The sequence below is a fragment of the Taeniopygia guttata genome, chromosome 2, assembly GCF_048771995.1.
Source record: "Taeniopygia guttata chromosome 2, bTaeGut7.mat, whole genome shotgun sequence".
Lineage (NCBI taxonomy): Eukaryota > Metazoa > Chordata > Aves > Passeriformes > Estrildidae > Taeniopygia > Taeniopygia guttata.
Genome location: NC_133026.1, coordinates 146,448,708 through 146,469,178, shown reverse-complemented (window position 1 = coordinate 146,469,178; position 20,471 = coordinate 146,448,708). Strand labels below are relative to the sequence as shown.

The window sequence follows — 20,471 nt, the reverse complement described above, 5'->3', positions numbered from 1 at the left end:
GGACAAGGCTGTCAGTCTCTCAATTACTCATTTTGTTCTCATTTTGGCAGCAGACAGAATGCTCCTGCATGACACTTCTTGTTTGAGAAATGCTACACTGCATTAACAGCCCAGAGCAGGAACTGTTTTGATATGGGTTAAGGGCTTAGCTAAACCTTTGTCATAGTGTAAGAAAATCCAGACAACGGCGTGAAATAATACACAGAAAATGTCTGTGTAGTCTTTGCCTTCAGGTGTCTGGGAAAGCCATCAGACTTCAGTTTTCATTGTGGAATGTCATTTGTTCACCTCCCTGTAAGACTTAATCATCCCTTCTTCCATGGAAAAGAGATTTAGGCTAAGCAGCCTACTGAGGTAGCTACAGACAAAAGTTTCTCTTCCTTCTCAGAGACTCCTTAGGGAGTGCAAAACCTAAATGTTAATATCTCTGCCTTCCCCAGCCCATCTTCCAGCAAGGTACACACTGGAAGAGGAGAGCACTGGAGAGTGGAGTCTAGAGGACAGACACAGCTGGTTCTCCAGTATGAACAGCGTCAGATTTCTTTCCTGAGCACTGTCACTGCATTATATTGTCTAAGGAATGGGGCTGGATGAAACACAAGCCTGAAAAAAATCCACCCTCCACAATATTTTAAAAGATATCCCATCCCAAAACACACATGCCTCTACACAATACTTAGATTTTAGACTTTAATGAACATTTGAAATATTTTTGTTTCAGGAAAGCAATTTGAAAATATTCTGCTCTAAACATTTTATTAAAATACTTGATGTTTTGCATTTGTTTTCCAAAGTGAGTTTGTGTTGATCTGTTTTAAAATCAAATTTTCACGTATCAGTTCTTGCTTCAACACTTACAAACCACATGTCAGAGTGTTTACCAGCCAGAAAAAAAAATAGACCCTGTGATTGTTTTCTTCTGGTTCAGGGTTTTAACAGGACAACACTGTGGTCTGGATTTGGAATAGGGACTCTCATCTGTATAATTCATCAAATAATCTTTGAAAAAGGTGGTTGTATAAATCAGGTGCTTTAATCTGGATTCACTCAAAAATGGAAGCAAAGAAAACAGATGGTGTGATATTTTTTTGGGTAAACATTACACACAGTCCTGCTGCTGTAGTTTGTCATGTTGGGTTTCTTAAAACATAAACAAATTCTGTCAGTTTGGTGAATTCTAATATTTAAAAAAAAATTTTTACTTGCTCTGAATTATACTCAGAAGACAGGAGAAGGGCTACAATATGAGATGTTGTTATACAAGTGAAACAATTATCTGCATGGTAGCAAAAGACAGTGTTCTATAAAGCATATTTATGATGTATTTCTGCCATTTTATTTCACTTTATACCAGCACTTGCTATAGCCCAGGCTGCAGAAAGCAGGAAACCCAGCAGGACAGTCAATGTACTCTGCTGTGTGCAGTCAGCTGGAGCAGGCTGCCAGCACCCTGTGCATCTCCAGGGGATAATGACTGGCCATTCCATAAAAGTGCTTTTTCTGTGTCCACCTCTGAGAAGATTTTATCAGAAGAGCTTCCCATTAATGGGTTTAGCATTTATTGGTACAACACATGGTGAGGCTACCTGTTTGAGCATGACATCCTGAGTAATTAGCTCTTGGAGGACAATGAAATTGAATTATTAGTGGCAATTTAGGAAAAGGATCAGATCAGTGGGATTCAATTTCAGGACTTACTGTTGCATAAGATTATTATGGTTTAGCATATGGAAAGTTTAAGAGAGCAATTAGAAATTGTCTTGCATAGTGAGAATACCAAGAGTTACTTGGAGAAAGAGCTGGGATGAGGAGGGTGCAGCACTTCACATTTTAGGGATTATACTGGTTGCTGACAGATGCTGGAGAAGACTTTGCTTTTAGATCATTTCGACCCTGTCAATTCACTGTGTGGGGTAACACAAGATACCTGGGATTTCTTGGGCTGAGGCTGGGTCCTGACTGGGGGTTTTCACCTCCTGAGAGAAGTTCCCTGTTGTAGGGCTAGGAAGGATGGGTTTCCTAGTGGGAGACAGTTCACTTACTGACAGAGAGAGAACAAAATTAAATTATTAGGAAGGAACTGATGGAATTGTCAAGGAGAGTCTGCAAAGGCAAATTTACACATAGTCCAATTGGAATCAGTTTGTCATTTTTCTGAAGTTTTACCTTCTTTCCCAGTACTCCCCCAATTCTTAATGGAATCCCCCTCTTGGACCTGTACCTTCTGTAGGGCCTCCCAGCAGTGCCCTGTAGCAGTGGAGCAGGGCCAAGCAGAATTTCCATGTCCTTGGTGTCTGTTTGCTCCCTCCAGCTGTGCCTGCACACTTTTGTGTCTGTGTGTAGTATTTTTCCTTGTGCTGGGCTTATTTGGACTGTTGAGTCTTTTCTTTTAATGGTGAAGCCTTTTTAAGTGAAGGACAGTCTTTACCAGATGTCTCCTGATGGGTGTAGAATCTTAAACTGCAGGATCCAACTGCAGGACTCCCCAGGAATGAAATCATCAGCATCAGTGCATCTGAAGGCACCTTTTTGGGGATGTTTTGCTGCGTTCACATTTGAGGCACTCTGCAAGTGAGAGTGTTGCTGACAGGATAATTCCATGTCTGTTCTGAGTTTCAGCGAGGCAAGTTCAGCTAGAGTTTCCTTTTCTGGTCTCTTTGCCCCATCTATTGGTGAGAGACTGTCTTAGCTCCAGGCTGAAGTTTGTGGATGTATTTTATAAGATCACTTATCTGCCATCTCTACCAAACCATGCCTCAAACAGATCCTTCTCCTCACTTTTTTTACACCATTTTCTTCTCATAATCTACATTTTTCATTAAAAATAAATGATAATATTGATCTATGACTTTTAATGCCTTAATATTGAAGGATGAGAGGGAAAATGCTGTCTGGCCATTTTCTCTCTTGTATCAGTTGCTCAGTTTCAAATGTTTACAGAGGTTTTGGCTAGGGTGGTTTGTTGTTTTATTAAGTAGGATCACACCAGAACTCTCCTTATGCTGAAAACTTAAAATTAGTCAGACTGTCATGTTAGAAAGACAGAAAGAGGCATCCAGGGTAAAATTTCAGCTCAGTCACATATCCATTTGTCATGCTGTTTGCTCAGGTCCTGATCAAAAAAATACATGAACATGTTTCATTCTGAGCATAGGAGAAGTCTTGTCTTGTCTACAGGGGAAGCTGGCAGTAACAAACACCTTTGTAGCTAAAGCAACATACTAAGATTTGTCAAGACTGGAAACAAATCTCTCACAGGAAGCCAAATTTAACAATTTGCTTGATGCATAAAAATAGATCCCTCTTTAAACCAGGTGGATATTGAGAGAATATTTCTCCTAAGAGAAACAGCTGTTGCAGGGAAATGAAACAGCATGTAAGATATTTCCAATTGAAAGTGTTCATCAAACTGTGAGTTTGTGAGAATCTTTTACTACCTAGCAGGTTGATGTCGAGCAACAGAATGGTGACAAATTTTTTTTTAAGATACTTGAATTATTGCAGCATTTCTCTTGGATTCGTATTTTAAACCCCACCCTCCCAAAAAAAAAACAAGCTCAAACCACAAGCCTGTTCATTCATTAGTTGCTTTCAGCATTTTTTTTTTTTTCAGAGGTAAATTATTCACTTTGAAACAACATGAATCAAGATTAGCTTTGTCTGGATGCTCCAAGGAATCCCACTGGTCAAGCTTTGTGTTGTAGGTTACCAGTGATGGCTTTGCACTCCTTCTCTTGCACTGGAGTGGAGGATGGAGCTCCCCTTGTAGTAATGGCAGCAGTGGCTTAAGCAGGAGAAAATGTTCTACCTGTGTTCATGGCCCCTTGCTTTGGCATCTTGCACTTTTTGGGCAGAAGTTAAGCAAATAAAGCTCAGTGTTTTCCTACAGAGCCCCTGTTACACAGGGGAGGACCTGAAGCTTTCAGCTACTATAAATTGATAAGTTGGCTTTGTTTCCTCTCTTGCAGGGACCTCCAGGGCCCCCAGGCATTGCTGGACCCCCAGGACCACCTGGGCCACCGGTAAGAAAGCCTGGGAATTTTGTTTTATATCAAGGAGAAGAAAAAACAGCTGGAGAAAATTTTAGGTCATGGCTTTCAGAGGGAACAGAGTTAAGGCCTCTGGCAATGTGGGTTTTCTCTTATATTTTCTCTGCTGCAAAGCCACAACTGTTCCTAGAGCACAGCTTCTCCCTGCTGAGCCTTGGAACCACACTGGTGCTTCCTGGGGATAATTCAGTGTCTCCAGGGCTCCCCACGGCAGTGACCTGACTGCAGTGGAAGGGAAAAATGCACTTCAAGTGAAAGCAGCAATCTCCAGTGAGATTCCTGCAGAGAACAGAAATACTGATTTATTTTTTCTACTGATTTCATTTCTCAGGGACTGCCAGGAGAGATTGGAGTTTCTGGTAAAACTGGACCACCTGGACCAGCTGTAAGTGTTGAGGAACTGTTCTCCTCACCTCAAAGTTCTTCATTATTTCAGATAGTTTAATTGCGAAGTCTGCTTTTTCACCCCACATCTTTTCTGTACGCAAGATTTTAACGTGGGCTCTAATACCGTCACTTTTAATCCAGAAATGAGTTTCAGATACCTTCTGTGAATAAGAATTTCAGCCTCACTATTCCTACGGAATTGGATCATGATGTTTTCTTTATATGATACCTTTCAAAATTCCTTTCGTAATTGACACAATATTGTTTCTCCAAACCTGGAATTTCCTGAATCAGGCTAAATAACTCATGATTAAAATCTCAGATTTAGCAGAGTGTAGCAATTTATGTTGTTCTTAAATCATAAAAGCTGAATAATTAAATACTTAGTACAGTATTGCCACATACAGCCTGCAATGTGTGTGGATTCACTGGAAAAGGGAAGAAAACTTTTTTTCTTGCAGTTTTAAATGCATTATAGGAAGAAATTTTAATTCTTATCTTGCTGAACCACTCTGTCACTATGTGCTACATAATTTAATTTTAGGTGTCTATCTACTGTATAAGAAATTACGAGATTTAAAAGGAGAAACAGATGTAAAAAGAAAATAGCTACAGGTAATAGGGACTTATAGAGATTAAGTTAAAATGCAAGATACATTAAAAAAGTAAAGATCCTCAGTACATAAAAGCTCTCTACTGGAGTTTTCCTATAGCAATACTGACATCCAGTGGTCATTCACTAAAACTGGGATACTGAAAGAAAGGGCAGAGTAAAAATGTACAGTGAAAATTTTTGTGTCTTTTGAGATACAGTAGGAAAAAGAAGTCAAACCAAAACGCATAGGGGGTTCTTCTTTTCTTTAACTTAGGTGAGTGGCAGGAGGGATGAGATGAACATATTTATGCTGAGTTTGCTGGTGACAATTTAAAGAACTGGCACTTAGAGCTTGTGTTTTCCCCTTGTTTAGGGGCTGCCTGGCAAAGATGGACTCAGTGGGCTTCCCGGGCTTCCAGGTCAAAAGGCAAGTGACACCACAGACACTGGGATTAAGCTGCTTACCTGGGCAGATCATTGGGGTGAGCAAGCAAGGGAAGCAGGAAAAACACAGCTGGGCATTGCAAACAGTCAGGAAATCCAGCGGATCTGGTCAAGGCATGTATCCAAGGCACAAAGAAGACCAAAGAAGTGTAGCAGGCTCCAAAGGTGTTCCTTTCTTTTCTCCCTGGAGTACTGGAAAGAGGTGCCATCTGCCTGAGCCTTCTCTAGGTCTGTGTGGCAGAAAATTGGTTCTTTATTGCTCCCTACTTCTTATGCCTTATTTAAAAGGTTTTCCAAATTATGGCTTGGGAAGGGGAGTTGTCTCCTCCATTGTCTATGTACTGGGAGAAAGGAGATAGTAAATGTAGAGATAGGAGACCCTTGACTTCTCATCCCCCGTCAAATACGGGACAAATAAATGTACCATATTTTGACTACAAAGGCCAAAGTAGGTTTTGGGGATAATGATTATATTAAAGATTATTATATTAAAGAAAACAGTTCTTAACCATCTATTGCCTTATTGCCTTGGCAAAGGTTTTCTTGCTTCTGATACTTGATCCCAGGTCTAGCAGAGTCCCCATTTATTGATGAATAAAGATGAGAAATTGGCAGTCCATAACTTATTTCTGATGTTAAACAAAGTTTGGATTTTATCCACACATCTGTCTAGTACTTACTTCACTTCCAGCTATGTAGCCACATTTCAGCCACTGCAGCCTCTGCTATCCATGCTGAATGACACCCACACTGGAAGGTCAGTTTTAAAGTATTTACACAATGGATACAGTGACCAAGGCCCCAGTCCCAAAATTTTATGTTTTTTTTAAACACTTTCTAACAACATACAGTTTCAAGAAAGAGAATGGAGGGTTTTTTACCCAAATAATTCACTGTGTACATCTTTAATGGAACAGTGATTGTGTCATTCCAGAAATTCTCCTGTAGAGTCCTGCAGATGTGATTGTAAATGGCACTAGAATGGAAAAATATTCCAGGAAGCATATTCTCATATGACTCCATTTACACCCTCAAGGTGATCCTGAGGAGCTGAGTTAAAATATTCCTCACCATTGACTGCAAATGTGCTGCACAAACTCCCAGAGGAGTTTGTGTATTGACCTGTTGTGTTCCCTGCAGGGAGAACGAGGGGAAAGGGGTGAGGATGGCTTTCCTGGAAAAGCTGGCCCTAAGGTAAGGGATTGTATTTCATAGTCTGCTGTATCCACTGAGTCAACCAATGTGTGATTTTGGAAGGTCTTATACTGAAGTCAGGAGAAAAAGATTCCTCTGAAGTTGGGCGACATAAGGGGATGAGGAGATGGGGTTCACTGACTTTTATGGTGTTCCAAAATACCAACCCAGGTTTGATGCTCCTCTCTCAAGCCTAAGTGTGCAGGGAGATCTAACCTGGACCTTGCACTGGCTCCCTGCAGGCTGCATTCCCAAGCCATCAAAAAAAGGCAATTTCAGAGCCTTGTGGGATGTAGGTAGAACAACATGGACCAGTAGGGACCACATTTTGCTAATGAGGAAGTGTTCTTACCAAAGGATCAAATCCTTACAATGTTATAGATTTGATTTTGTTTTTCCAGGGTGAACCAGGGAGCCGTGGCCAACCTGGTGAGCAGGTGAGCAGAAAAATAGTCTTAACAGCAAACCTGACTTGTCAAAAGCAAGTGACTACATGAGATAACAAATCCATTTGCCAATGACAAGATCTGTGCATGTCACTAACATCTGTGATTGAAGGTGCAGCAGTAGTATGGATGAGACTTATGGTTGATTTTAGAGGTCATTTCCAACCTTAATGATTTTACGATTGATGGAATAAGGCTACAAATCCAAGGCACAAATCGAGGTTTATTGGGATAAGGGACTCATTAAGTTAATAACAATTACCCCACCCTGTGAGCCTGGACTGTACTGCTGCTATTCCAAAAACCCTTATAATTTGCCTGGTAGGTATCACCCAGTTCCCAGGAAAGTATCCTTACCTGGTGTCCCAGGTAAGGGGAAATCACCACAGCATGGGGCAAATGATTCCTCAAGAGTGTTTTCATCAGGTTCCAAGGGAGGAGTGGTTTCTGTACCTTTCCTTGATGTCATTTCACTGTAGCTGGGCAAACAAACTATCAGGCTTGAAGTGTCCAGGCAGGCTTGGTCCAAATGCAACAAAGGGTCAGATCCCAACCAGAACACTGTTCCTTGGCCTGAATCATCTCCCTACACAGGGCTGTTTTGAATTTTAGCACCACCTTCCAAGACACTTGCCCCTCTCTCCACAATGTGAGGTCCTCCACATATTTCAAAATGGTCTCTTTCCTGTCATAAATTGAATAGTGCTGTCCCTGAGAGGACTTCACTTCACACATCCTCTGAATTTTGACAGTAAGTTGCTAATAGCAGGTATATGAATGCTGTTTCTTCATTCAGTCATGTACCACCCTCCAGATACCATTCTACTCTGCATTTCTGTGGTTACAGATGAGAACATTATGTTGGCCTATGCCAGATATTTCACTGAAGTCAAGATACATCAGGAAAATGCTTTCTTCTTGACTGCTTAGTTTTCATATCCAAGGAGGGAACTGGATGGGTCTGATATGATTAGTTTTCAACAAATCTACATTGGCTGTTTTGTATTAACTTTCTGTCCTTGAACTCATACAACTGCACTGATATTTTGCTTCAGAACCTTTTCAGAAGCCAAATTTACATCCATGTTTTTATTTTCCCTCTAAATTCTCCTCTGTCTCCTTCAATGTTAGATGCTCTGATTACTCTCTGAATCTCTGGAATCACAGGGATCTCATTGGAATTTCCATTCCTGGAAGTGTCCAAGGCCAGATTGGAGCAATCTGGTTGAGGGGAAGGTGTCCCTGCCCATGGCAGGAAGCTGGAACTAGAAGATCTTTAGGGTCCCTTCCAACTGAAACCATTCCATGATTCCATGACAGCCAGGATCCCACAGTGGCTCTGAGAAAGCACCACTCCATCTGCCACCAAATGCCACTTTCTTTAAAATTCTCCCAACATCACATGGATGTTCTTTTGTCATACTGTTACTACAGTATCTTGTTCCTTACGTGATTTTGTCTAAAGACCCATTGCACCTCTACCATGATAGTATTTTGTTCTCCCTATACTTAAAATAGTGTCTTTAGAGATGGGATTACCTTTTCTTGGTTCAGTATTTGTACAAGACTTAGTGAATTTGGGTCCTGTCCATGACTGATCTCTTTGTGATATTGCACTATTAATTCAGATAGAAAATAATTATAAATAGGAAACCATATGGTTATTTTCAGATTACAAAGTGGGTCAACTGGGAGCTAAAATTGAAAGTACTTGATATATTTAGGAGAAACCACATGACACAGAGATCATAGTTACTCCAATAACAAGTATTACAAAGCAGAAACTCAAAAGTAATGTTCAAACAGAAATAAATCCAAATGTGCAATAGTGCACTTAGATAATTCTAGATCTGTTCACTGGGTGACATCTGTACTGTTCAGATTAATATATGCAGTTTTTGCATTTCCAGACTACACCTGATCATTAATTATAAAAATAAAAGTCAGATTGTATTTCTTTTTCTGCTTTCATTTGCTTGCTTGGTCCTGCTACAGAGCAGCATGAAGGAAAAATGTCCTGAATTCTGTGGCATCAGTTAACAGTCAAAAACCAAGAGACGTCTTACTTGCTTCTTTAAGTAATGGTTTAAAAAAAAAACCTAAGATATTATTTGATAATCAAACTAATCTCATTTTCTCTCAGCAAACTACATCTACAATCAATCTCATGAGAAAACTCAGGCAGGGTCTGTCTTACAGCATTCATATTTCACACACTTCCTCTTATTTTCAGGGTGAAGCGGGCTTTCCTGGTCTTAGGGGCTTACCTGGACCAAGAGGAGAAAAAGGAGACCGGGTGAGTGACTTTGAGCCACAAGTTGATCTTCTTTTGGCCCTTTAGCATCAGGAGAACTTAGCTTGAGTGTCCCTAGTTGATGTTGTCCCTTGGTGTGATGGCTGTGGTGAGCAGCTGATTGGCAACCACCAAGGTTACCAAGTACTCAAGAAGGTATTCCCTGCCTAGTGACTGTTCCCAGTTGACACAGAAGTGCTAATGAGCAGTGTCTGTCCCAAATGGGAAGAGTTGTGCCATGCTGCTTGTGAGGCAGTAGAAAATGTTAGAACTCTAGAGGTTAGATTGCACTTTAGGACTCCCTTTCCTAATTACTTGCCTGAGTTAAGGACATTTAAAATTCTTGATAACAACAAAAAGTTACTAATCCACGTTGTCACTGAGCCCTGGAAAAGGCTTCAGATGGCTGAATTATTTTCTGATGGCTTCACTTCTACCCAAGTCCTGGTGTCTAGTGCTTCCTCTGGGTAGCTGCAGAACTCTGGAGATGTCTTCATACCAGGAAATATTTGGGTCAGGGACTTGACAGTAAATTTAGCCACGTAAGTGAGGTTTCTAATCCTGGTAACTGATGACATGCTTAAATGTGATCAAGAAGGATCTAAAATCAACTGAAGTTTTTCCATGCAGTTGGCTCCATTATATGCCTTGTAGAGCACAGGATACAGAATATATTCATGGCAGAAGTTTGAAACTAAATGGTATTTAATGTACCTTCCAACTCAAATCAAAACCAGTAATATTAATGTTCACTCCTAGGTCTTAACTGCTGCTTTGCTGCCTCTCTTTTCCAATTGAAAAAAAAAAACAATCTCTGTTTTTTTATAACTGCATTGGGCAGCAGGATCTTCTACAAGCATGTTATTTGAGGATTGGTGCTTTACTTTCTGTGAAGTCAATTGATATTCATTGGTTGCTGCTGTGTCTTCCCCTACTGATGGCTCAGCGTTATCCCGGCTTGACCTGACACGGCAAGCAGGGTGGGCCACCTCCTGTTCCCTGGGGGTGAGGAGGGCAGTTTTGGGTTCGGCCCGTAGCTGTGGGAGAGACTTGAGTGGTGGCAACAGAAGAAGGAGCCGACTTCTGTAGGGGTTTTTAATCCAGATTTATTAGGAGACTCTAGGGAGGCTCCTCACCCAGGGACAACCACCCTGCAGAAGCCCCGAACTGAACAGTGCAACAGTATTTAACAAGGAGTGGAGACAAGGGGATGGTCTTCACATAGACCTATGGGGCGATATGGGGGAGTAGAAATCAGGGAATGGGCACTAACAGGCACCAATAGGAGAATTGGTAGGAGGGGACCCCCAGAATCTGACCTATCACTCAACACCCCTGATGGAACTTTCTGGATGGGAGGGAAGGGACATCAGGTGACAGACAGACCCCTGGGTGGGGTTAAGGGAATGACTCAGCAGGAATTTAATGACAAGGGCTGGAGGGAGGAAAGGATTGACATTTGAGTGGGCAAAGGCAAGGGAGGGCAGGATCGTTTACAAGGGGGTACAGGACTAAACCACTTAATGGAACAAATAACTAAGATGACACAAAACAACAATTGGTTTTGAAAACATAGTGGATTTTTGAAGCCATCTTCAAAATGTTATATTTTTTAATTGCTTGCTCTACATCTTGGAACTGAGCGTGTAAAATATTTTAGTGAGGTTGACGCATTAAAATAAAATGTGCGTGTTTCTTGCTTTCCTTTCCCTGCTTTTAGGGAGAAAAAGGAAGAGATGGTCTCCCAGCAATGAAAGGTGAAAGAGGAGAAAAAGTAAGTAAAGAAATTACCCTGATCTTCCTTAGACAATAGAGGAAAACAGAAAAAGGGGCAGAGACAAGTCATAGAGGAGGTTGAGGAAGACTAGAAAATTTGGAAGACTTTTAGCTGAACTTACAGAGAGCAGCAGAAATAGGTATGTGTGGGGTGGAGACAATTTTATGAGCAATGAAATCAGGTGAAATTAAGGACAATTTCGTTAATTCAAGGAAATTTTTTTTCTTTTTTTTTTTTTTGGTTTTGTTAAGATTTTCTCTTTGTTTCAGTTTTATAATTGGCTGGTATAAATGAGCCTAGAACTAAAAACTAAAAAGTTTTCTGTGTCTGTCTATGAGGGATAGAACAATAATTTAAGGAACAGTCTGGGCTTCTGCCATCACAACACCATTAATTTTAGTGAAAGTGAGAGAAGTAGACAAAGGTAATGTCCACCAAGATTTACATTCAACCCTTGTAAACATGAAGGTGAAGAAGAAACACTGACCTTGCAGCTGCTTGTGGGGTTATAGTGGAAAAACTGCCCTCATTACAGAGGCAGTGGCATTCAGGATGTGGTTCTTCCATCAGTCCTCAGTTTATCAATGACTTTCACCACCTGTGGAGGTGGGAATTCTTTCATGGGTGATCCACTGGCTTTAATAAGGCACCCAAACCTCCTTTACCTGGCAGTTCTTGGTAGTTTTTGGCTTTCAAGTGTCAGGGGAGTAATGTTTGTGGAGCACAGCCCACAGGAAGGTCAATGCCATTGCTCAGGAGATCCTACACCAACAGTGTAGTTTTAACTCAAAATTAGGGGAAAGTTGGACTTAGCAACTTAAATATTGGATGAAAAAACATTTTTTTTTTAAATCACTGAAAGAAGTTTAGCTAAAACATGTCTTTCAGTCAAGACTTTTGGTCAACTTTGATTTAAAAAGCAAATTAAATTCATATGCTAAACTGGGTGGGGCAACTTTAGAAATTCATCAACCTATGAAGTCAGGTTGATGATGAAATCATAGAAGTTTGAGGGCAACAGAATGAGAATCCTGCATGCAACAAAGCAAGGACAGCAAAAATTCAGTCCAGAAGTGTCACTGAGCTGGAGAGTTGGGTTACATCTCATCTGGTAATGCTGCATCTTCTAAACGATAATGTTGAGTTTTATTTGGGAATCTTTTTACATAATTAGTTACATTTTTTTCCCTCTCTCCAGGGTGACACAGGTTCCCCTGGACCCCCAGGCTTACCTGGAACAGTAAGTAAGATTGTGTTTAGTGCTGTAACAATATTCAAGGTGTCATTCCTCCACATAAATGCCTCAGAAATAATTTTCAAGTTTCTTACTTCTCTGCAGAAACTTTGAGACTTATTTATTCTGAGATTATCTCCTTTTGTTTTTGGTGAGGTTGTACCTTCCTCTGCCTCTTTGCAAAAATCAGACCAAGAATACATAAATTTATTGCTTTCAAAATGAAGATGAAAGTTACTTTGGGAAGCCTGAGTATTACTATAAGTTCACTTGTGATTAAATCACTGAATGCAAATACACAAACCTCTGAGTTCCCTCTAAAAAATACTGAGTAAGCAGTTTGGAATAATCACATCATTGCAACTAGAGGACTTATGCCAGTCACACATCCTCCAAGACATGGCACACATCCTCTCATCAGCTCTGCTCACCACAGCTGAATACAGCTGCCTCATTCACAGATTATGGAGAAAATTTGAATCAAGGTCTTTTGGTTGATGAAAATTGAGTGTCTAAAGACCTTGATGCAGCAACGGAGTGTTGGAATCTGAAATGCAGGAAATTCTCATAATTTTGGGCCTGTAAGCCAAAGCTTAGAGTTAAACACAGGATTTGATCTGAGACCTTGGAAAAGGCTTCCAAACTTAGGTGATAGAAGTGAGAATGTGAATTTATAGTTTAAAGCAGAGACATGTTAAGTTAAGAAGAGGAAAGTTTAGAGTTTAGGATAGAGAAAAAATAAAAATAGTTACAAAGGTAAACAAGAAGTTTAGAATGCAGTGCTGTAGGTTTGTGTGTCACAACGTGATTGGCTAAGAAAGCTAACATTGTAGCATGAATCTACAAGACAAAATATTTGAGGATTGGGTCAAAACCATAAATATCCTTGTTGGAAGTGTTTTATTGGTCAATAAATCCTTAAAGGTCTTGTAAATAGAGGCCTTGTGACCTTCTGAACCATGCTATGAAGATGTGAGCCAAACTCACCCTTCCTGCCTATGTAGAAGATAAAAATAGATCACATAATCTAAAAACTCAGAGGTCCCATCTCTAACTCATTCAAAATTCCTTCAAAAATACCTATATTGGAGAAGGTGGTTTAATTTATTCTCTGCTATAAATCTGGCATTAGTCTATGCCAGAGCACTTCATGGTAGAAGTGCTTTGTATAGAAAGAAAGAATTGCTTTGCGTAGAAAAACTCCACATGTATCAGACAAGAATGACCACAACACCAAAGATGAATCTGTGTTGGTAAAGGCAGAAAAGGCAGCTCACAAACAAAATACAACATGGCTGGACATGGAGAAAATGTGTGCCACAGCTCAAGCTTCCTGTGTTTGTAGGGAGAAATTATTTTTATTTGTCATGATTTAGGAATGGTAATCCCCAATTTAGCACCCCTGACCCCCCAAGACCCCAAAACCACCCTCTGGTCACTCATTTCCACTTGTCCCCTCTTCCACCCACATGTGCCCAGGGAGGAGACGTGGAGGCACAAAGGGCAAAGATTGCAGGTTGGGATAAGAAAAATTTATGGAAACATCAATAAGATATGAAAACAAACAATAAGAGCAACAATATTAATAACAAGTGGACAAAAGAGGGAGTGTGGATCTTGACCTGACTGTAGCCATGCCACCCAAATCACTCTCTCCAGTCAGGGCCAGCCTTATCCCACTGCTCCATCTGCCTCGCTCACTCCAGGAAAGGGGATGTCCTTCCCTTCTCCAAAGTGAGAGAAAGAAGCCCTTTCCTCCACCCCTGGCAGTGGCATAAGGTGGTGTTGAATGACAGTGTCCTGGCCATGCTCCCTCCCGCTGATCCAGGCTGGAGCCAGGGCACTGTTTCAGCTGGTAAAGGTAGGTAGTGCTTTTGGCATGTCTTCATGTCATCAAGAGCTATTTTTTTCTTCTATGTCTTATCAGCTTTGAGAAAAGACACTGTCTCTTTCTACAAAATTTTATAATTTCTTTTTATGGCTACCCCTTCAGAATGACTATGTATTCCCGCTGAGATTTCATGTATATGGTGCAAAGCAGAGGGAGAACACACCAAGCTCATTCATGTTATCAGACAATTTAATAATACAGAAGATGGCTCCAAGTGGAAAACTGAGCTAGAGATTGCTAGCAGTAAAATTGCTATAAAGTTTAAAGATTGATTTTTTTTTCATCATGGTAGGACACACAAGATAGTCTTGAATTTACGTTTGTATTTCAAATATTCTAGGAGATGTAAGATATTTGTGGGCTACTTTCCAAATACCCAGATGTTACAATGGGTTGCTCTTTTATAAACCTACTTATGGAATGTATGGAATGTACAATCTGTAATGACAGGAGTATATGTAAACTATTTCATTTTAAGGAAAATACGCTATCCTGTTTTTAACACTCTGATTTCTGTTCCAGACAGCCTTCTTCACCCCACACCCCAGGATTCCTGTAAGTAACATCTCTAATAAATATGGCCTCTGGCTTATCCCATCTTGTATCTGCTGGACATACTTCTTAGGGATTTCTGTGTTATTTAAATGTTTCCAGTAAAGAACCCAGATTGAGTCTGGTTCTGGGCATCCTCATCACTGTAACCAGCTATGATGAGAAATACAAAGCTGTGCATCAGCAGTCAAGCCAGCTGTGGCTGGGACACAGCTGTGTGCTATCCCAGCCACTTAAACCGAGTGTAAAATGAAGATTTAGTTCCCATTTGCAGCACCTAGTGGGAAATAAATGACATAACATGATCTGTGAATGAATTTGTTACGGTTTGGGAGGTTTCATGGATGGCAGAGGCAGGCCGTAGGAGTGCTATTAGAAAGAAAACATATATGCCAGGTTCTTCAGTGGCTGAGGAAGGAAATAAGGATGTGAAGTAGTACTGTAGAAAGAGACAGGATTTCTTTGGCTTGCTCGTCCCCTTTGCTCAAAGGTTATACTTATATATATATGCACTCTAAGGAAACATGCAGAACATCTTAATATCTTATGTGGTCTTTGTAGTGCTACAGTCACAGAAAGAGTTTTTCCTTTTGCTTTGAGTACATTGCTCTGGTAAATGAGCTGCAAGACAGTAAGAAATATAAGGCTTGAAGCGTGTCAGCTTTTCCATTTGCTGGTATTTGTCCATGTGCAAAACGAGTGTGGTGACACCTGCCACAGCACAGCTCTGCACGTAGCACTGTGAGGGTGGAGAAGGGAAGGTAAGAATAGTTACCTTGGATGTACAGGTGTACACATTAAAGTGTCAGAAGGAGGTGATGAGCCTTAGGAGAATGTCATGGGTAATGTTACAGAGGTAGCAGGACCAGCAGGGTGCTGACAGTTTTCATCTGCTCTCCACAAAACAATCCTTGCCATTGCTTTACATTGAGTGTGTGTTGTATTGTAACAGAGAGCTATTTAATATATGTTTAGGCTAGTCAGGTAGGATCATGAAATATTCTTGGAGACAGGGCAAGAGAACCTCAGTGGTGATCAGACATAATGGCTGGAAAGAGGCAAAAGAAGTAAAGAAAGAGGTGGCTCCTCACTTTGCCTTCTATCTCCCACTGTGGCCGGGCACAGTTGGACCCCCACTGCACTTGCTTTCCATTAAGTAGCACAGGAATTACTGAGGCATAATTGAGACTACAGGAGGACACTGCTGGGAGCAGGTCATTGGAGCTGTAGGTCCTCTTCTGGGCCAGGCTGGTGCCAGCTGTCAGCTGGATATCTTGGATCTCTTGGAGCAAATCCAGAGGAGGTCAGAAAGATGACCAGAGGCTTTAAACTGTCAGAGGGTGGGTTTAGATTAGGTGTTTGGAAGTAGGTCTCTGCTGGGAGAGTGCTGAGACACAGGCACAGGTTGTCCAGAGAAGCTGTGGGTGCCCCATGCCTGGAAATGTTCAAAGCCAGGTTTGATGGGGCTTTGAGCAGCCTGGTCTAGTGGGTAGCATCCTTTCCAATGGCAGAGGGGTTGGAATTGGATGATTTTAAGATCCCTTTCTCCCCAAACCATTGTATGAATCTACAAAGAAATCCTTCCTCTGCCCATGTCTGTGGCTGTTAGATTTTTCACTGCTGTGCAATTCAAGTAGCAAGGAAAAAGTCAAAGGAAGGAAAATCTTAAAAACTTCTCCCATTTACCTCTTTGCTTTGCAATTTTGTTTTCCCTGGTAATACACATCCTTATTCCCATGCAGTAACACTAGCCCTGCCTAAAAATGTACTGATCTATGTCTGTGCTTTGTCATTCTGCTCTCTAAGAAGAGTTTCAGAATTTGAAATGTCATTACACAAAACAACTTCCACACACAAACATACAGGTTTGCAGCTTTAGCCCCTTTGCTTGAGCTGCTTTAGGTGATCCTGATGTTTTTCTGAAGGACACTAGATGGCATCAGGGACTGCCTGGTTAAAAGTCGGTCTAATGGGATGCTGTTTATAGAGTAAAATTCCTCCCATTACTTATCACAGATTATAATATTTATTCATAATGCATAATAAATACAAGCATAAGTAATATTTATGCAGCTACACTTATTTTGTCTGTTAGAGAATCATTTGAAAATGGACTGTGAATTCCCAGGTGTTGCAGAAATGATTGGCAAATAGCAGACATAAATAAAATTCAAGCTGATTTGTCTGGTTCTGCATTTTGGCTGATCACCATTCTTTGCTTGTGTGTGTAGCTTAAATCACTGATGTTCTTACTCTTCCTTGATTGCATAATTGAAACATTTGGTACGATAAATAATGAATAAGTAATGATTGCTGTTGCCTGAATACATACGTTCATAACAATGTACAAATGTAGGTATTCGTGTAGTGCCTGGTTTATTCCATCTAGTTCCATAATTGTGTGCTTTCCTTTTCAATTTATAAAAAGCAGACATATGGATTTATTGATTATTGCTCTAGACCACAGGACAAAGCTGATGAACTTCTGTCTGAATGCATATTCAATTTACTGTAAGGAGGAAGAACAGGAATAAATTAATCTTATTAGGCAGTGGTGGTGGTGCATGAAAAAATGTACTGACATTGCAGGAGGGAGAGGAAGCTGCATGAATGTATGGAGATGTTAACAGAACTAGAGATCAGGAATAGCTGTGTAGTGCCCACCTCTGGAAATGCTCCAGACGATCACTGAACACTTCTCTTTTATAAGTGGAATAGGGAACTGTATCTGGGATCACTGTAGGCTGACATGAGGGCTGTGGTCCTACTGAGAGGTAGTGCAGTGGCACTGGTGCTTTTGATATTGTTTATATCATGTAGCCTTTTAAAACATTAGATATTCATTTTTTGATTTTGAGTATATTCTTAGCTACTCTTCTGCATGAGGGCAAAATGTTCTTCTTTTAAGCTGAGTATTTTTTCAGTTAGTATCAGAACAGACCAGGAAGTCTAGACAGTGATCTTCCATGTCTTAGTGTGGCATTCAGTTTTGACTCATTGACCTCAAGGTCCTTTCAAGAAACTATTTTGTGTCAGAAATAGATAACTAATTGAAAGACCCCACTTACTAAACAGGACTAGTGTGAGTTCCAACCCTGGAAATAGCTTTTATTTCTCTCTTTGTCTTATTGTTTTATATCAGGGTGAACCTGGACCAAAAGGGGACAAAGGAGATCGAGGAATGAGTGGAGAACGTGTAAGTACAGCCAAGTGTTTCTTCAAGAAAGGACGTGAGAGTGGTCAGTTTTGGAGGGAGAGGGTGGGACATGCTCCTTCTGTAGCTGGATGCTTCTTTCATCAGAAATAGCCACAGTGGTGCTTATCTTTGTACTGCCTGTAGAGGAAGCTACATGACTACTGGAGTTTAAGCACCTAATCTATAGTCTGGGCCTTAGTACCTGAAAAGAGGACTATAGGATTTGCTAGGCAAAGCTTGGCTGGCAGTAATTTATGTGCAGGATTTATTAAGGGATTTTGAAGTCATGTGGCCCAGCTAAATTGTGCATTTGGGTATTGCATTTGTATTCTGGACTCTTTTGTTCTGGTTGGCGCTCCCAGAAGAGATAGAGCCCTGTGCAGTGACAGCCTCTGTAAAAATCACACTTCTCTCAGTGGAAAGAGCTCCTTTACTTCTCCCTCTCTTTTGCAGGGATTACCTGGGGTCCCAGGTGAGCAAGGTGTGCCAGGACCTCCAGGAGTACAGGTAAGAGGGACCTTGAAGCAAATCTTTGACATTACTAGAGTGGAGTGCCCTCAAGGTCTGTATCATTGTAAATAATCCTTCCTGTAAACACCAGCAGCCCATTTCTTTGTTTGTCTTTTTTGAACCTACTGTCATAGGTTCAGGAAGTTCTGTAGAAGTTTCTACTTCTGTTGGACTGCAGGACAGTAGGAGGAAAATCAGCTCAGAAATACATTATCTCTGTAGCATGGTCAGTATTGTCTGAGAGATTTCTTCCATCTTCATGGTCCTTCAAGAGGGCATCTTGTACTGCTTCTACCAAACCACAGGTCTTGCAGATAAATCTCATTTCCAAAACATTCCAGGGCAGTCAGATTCAAGCCTAGCTCATCTGACCTGGAATGAGCAATGGCTCATGTGAAATGGTTCTATGGTCTCAGCCATCTTCAGAAAATTTATTGTGTCACACAAAACTATTTTCAATCAACACTGAGGTGCTTCCATTCAACATGGGTATGTGTTCACTCTGCCATCATACGTGCTGTGCCCAACCTATATAATCATCAATACTTGGGCATCAACACCTTAAACAGGTGTCTGAGCATGTCTTAAGAGCAGTTTGAGCATTCAAAAAAAAAAAAAAAAACCAACAAACCAAACAAAAAAAACCCAAACCAAAAACCAATAAAAGCAAAGCAAACCAAACCAAACCCCCAAAACCCAAGAAAAAACACAGTAATGCCATGCAACTTTTAACTAATACCTGCTAAATGGGGGACAGTTCAGTGACTAGACTTTGTCCTGCAAAAATTCTTCAGAAAGGGCTTTCTGATATGTATGATTAGGACAAACCCTCTGCATGGAGATCTATTACTACCATTCATAGATGAATGATGTTTATATTTCAGAACTGTAGACAAGTGAAGGGAGACCATCAAAGTTCAGCTGGAAATTAAGTAGTTGGTAGTCCTGAGGGTAGGAAAGAGTTTCACCCAGATAGATACCTGCAGGTTTCAGCATCCTGTGCTGAGAAACAGTGTCTGAGCTGATCAGTCATTAGCAACTCTTCTAAAGTCTCAGGGGTTTATTTTTATAGTTCCTTTTCTTGCTGCATAGAGAACTGGGAGCTATTTCCTCAGCCATTAACGCCTCTGTAAATTGGTTAACAAAACCAATTCTTAGTAAACATTCAGGCATCTTGAAGCCTTTTTGTCTGGCAGGAAGTCTCCTTCCATGTCTAATCAGCTGGTGCCTCTCCTTTCTCACAGGGTGCAAAGGGGGAGAAAGGAGCCCGAGGAGAGGCTGGAGCCCCTGGAGAGACTGTGAGTAATTGCTTCCCTTGCAGCATTTTTCCCTGACAGTAACACACCTGAAGGGACACTGACATCAACATCTTGTGGATTTGCAGTCCCAGGCTGCTTGAACACAGAGCACATCCTCATCCACAGCTGGAAGAGGCTGTTTGTGGGCAAACAGGACCATCTGCACCAAACAGATCAATGCCCCATTCAGCCCAGCTCAAGGTTGTGCATCTTTTCCTGCTCAAATCTCTCCCTGCCTAACAAAACACCCTTTTCTGAGTGAGTGTGACTGCACTGCAATGACAGCCCAGCTCAGGCAGCCAGCTGGAGCAGGGAGCTCACTACTCAGCAGCAGCAGGAACTGTTTTTTGATCATGGGTGCTTTTAGGCTTCACTGTTAATTCTGCTGGTTTTATTTTGTTTGTTTGTTTGTTTGTTTGTTTGTTTGTTTTAATACTGGCTCATCCAGAAAATCATCACACATCCCTTTTTGAGGCATTTGTTGTAGGGCGTGCTATTCTTGTCTGTGCGTGTGCTTACGAACAGCAAAGGATTCCAGTCCAGTTTTATTATTGTGAGATCATATGAGACCTTTGCAGCTGAATAAAAGACCTCAGACTTCCTTT

The 20,471-nt window shown here is 41.0% G+C and overlaps 1 protein-coding gene across 1 annotated transcript in view; it reads left to right on the top strand.

Moving 5' to 3' along the window:
- Positions 1–20,471, top strand: part of COL22A1 (collagen type XXII alpha 1 chain) — a 192,740-nt gene that overhangs the window by 122,354 nt on the left and 49,915 nt on the right. Inside the window, exons 24-35 of the mRNA XM_072925037.1 lie at positions 3,969–4,022; positions 4,381–4,434; positions 5,405–5,458; positions 6,616–6,669; positions 7,071–7,106; positions 9,349–9,411; positions 11,129–11,182; positions 12,384–12,425; positions 14,833–14,865; positions 18,005–18,058; positions 18,512–18,565; positions 19,813–19,866. Of these exons, the coding sequence (XP_072781138.1) occupies positions 3,969–4,022; positions 4,381–4,434; positions 5,405–5,458; positions 6,616–6,669; positions 7,071–7,106; positions 9,349–9,411; positions 11,129–11,182; positions 12,384–12,425; positions 14,833–14,865; positions 18,005–18,058; positions 18,512–18,565; positions 19,813–19,866 (606 nt within the window). The remainder of the gene's footprint in view (positions 1–3,968; positions 4,023–4,380; positions 4,435–5,404; positions 5,459–6,615; positions 6,670–7,070; positions 7,107–9,348; positions 9,412–11,128; positions 11,183–12,383; positions 12,426–14,832; positions 14,866–18,004; positions 18,059–18,511; positions 18,566–19,812; positions 19,867–20,471) is intronic.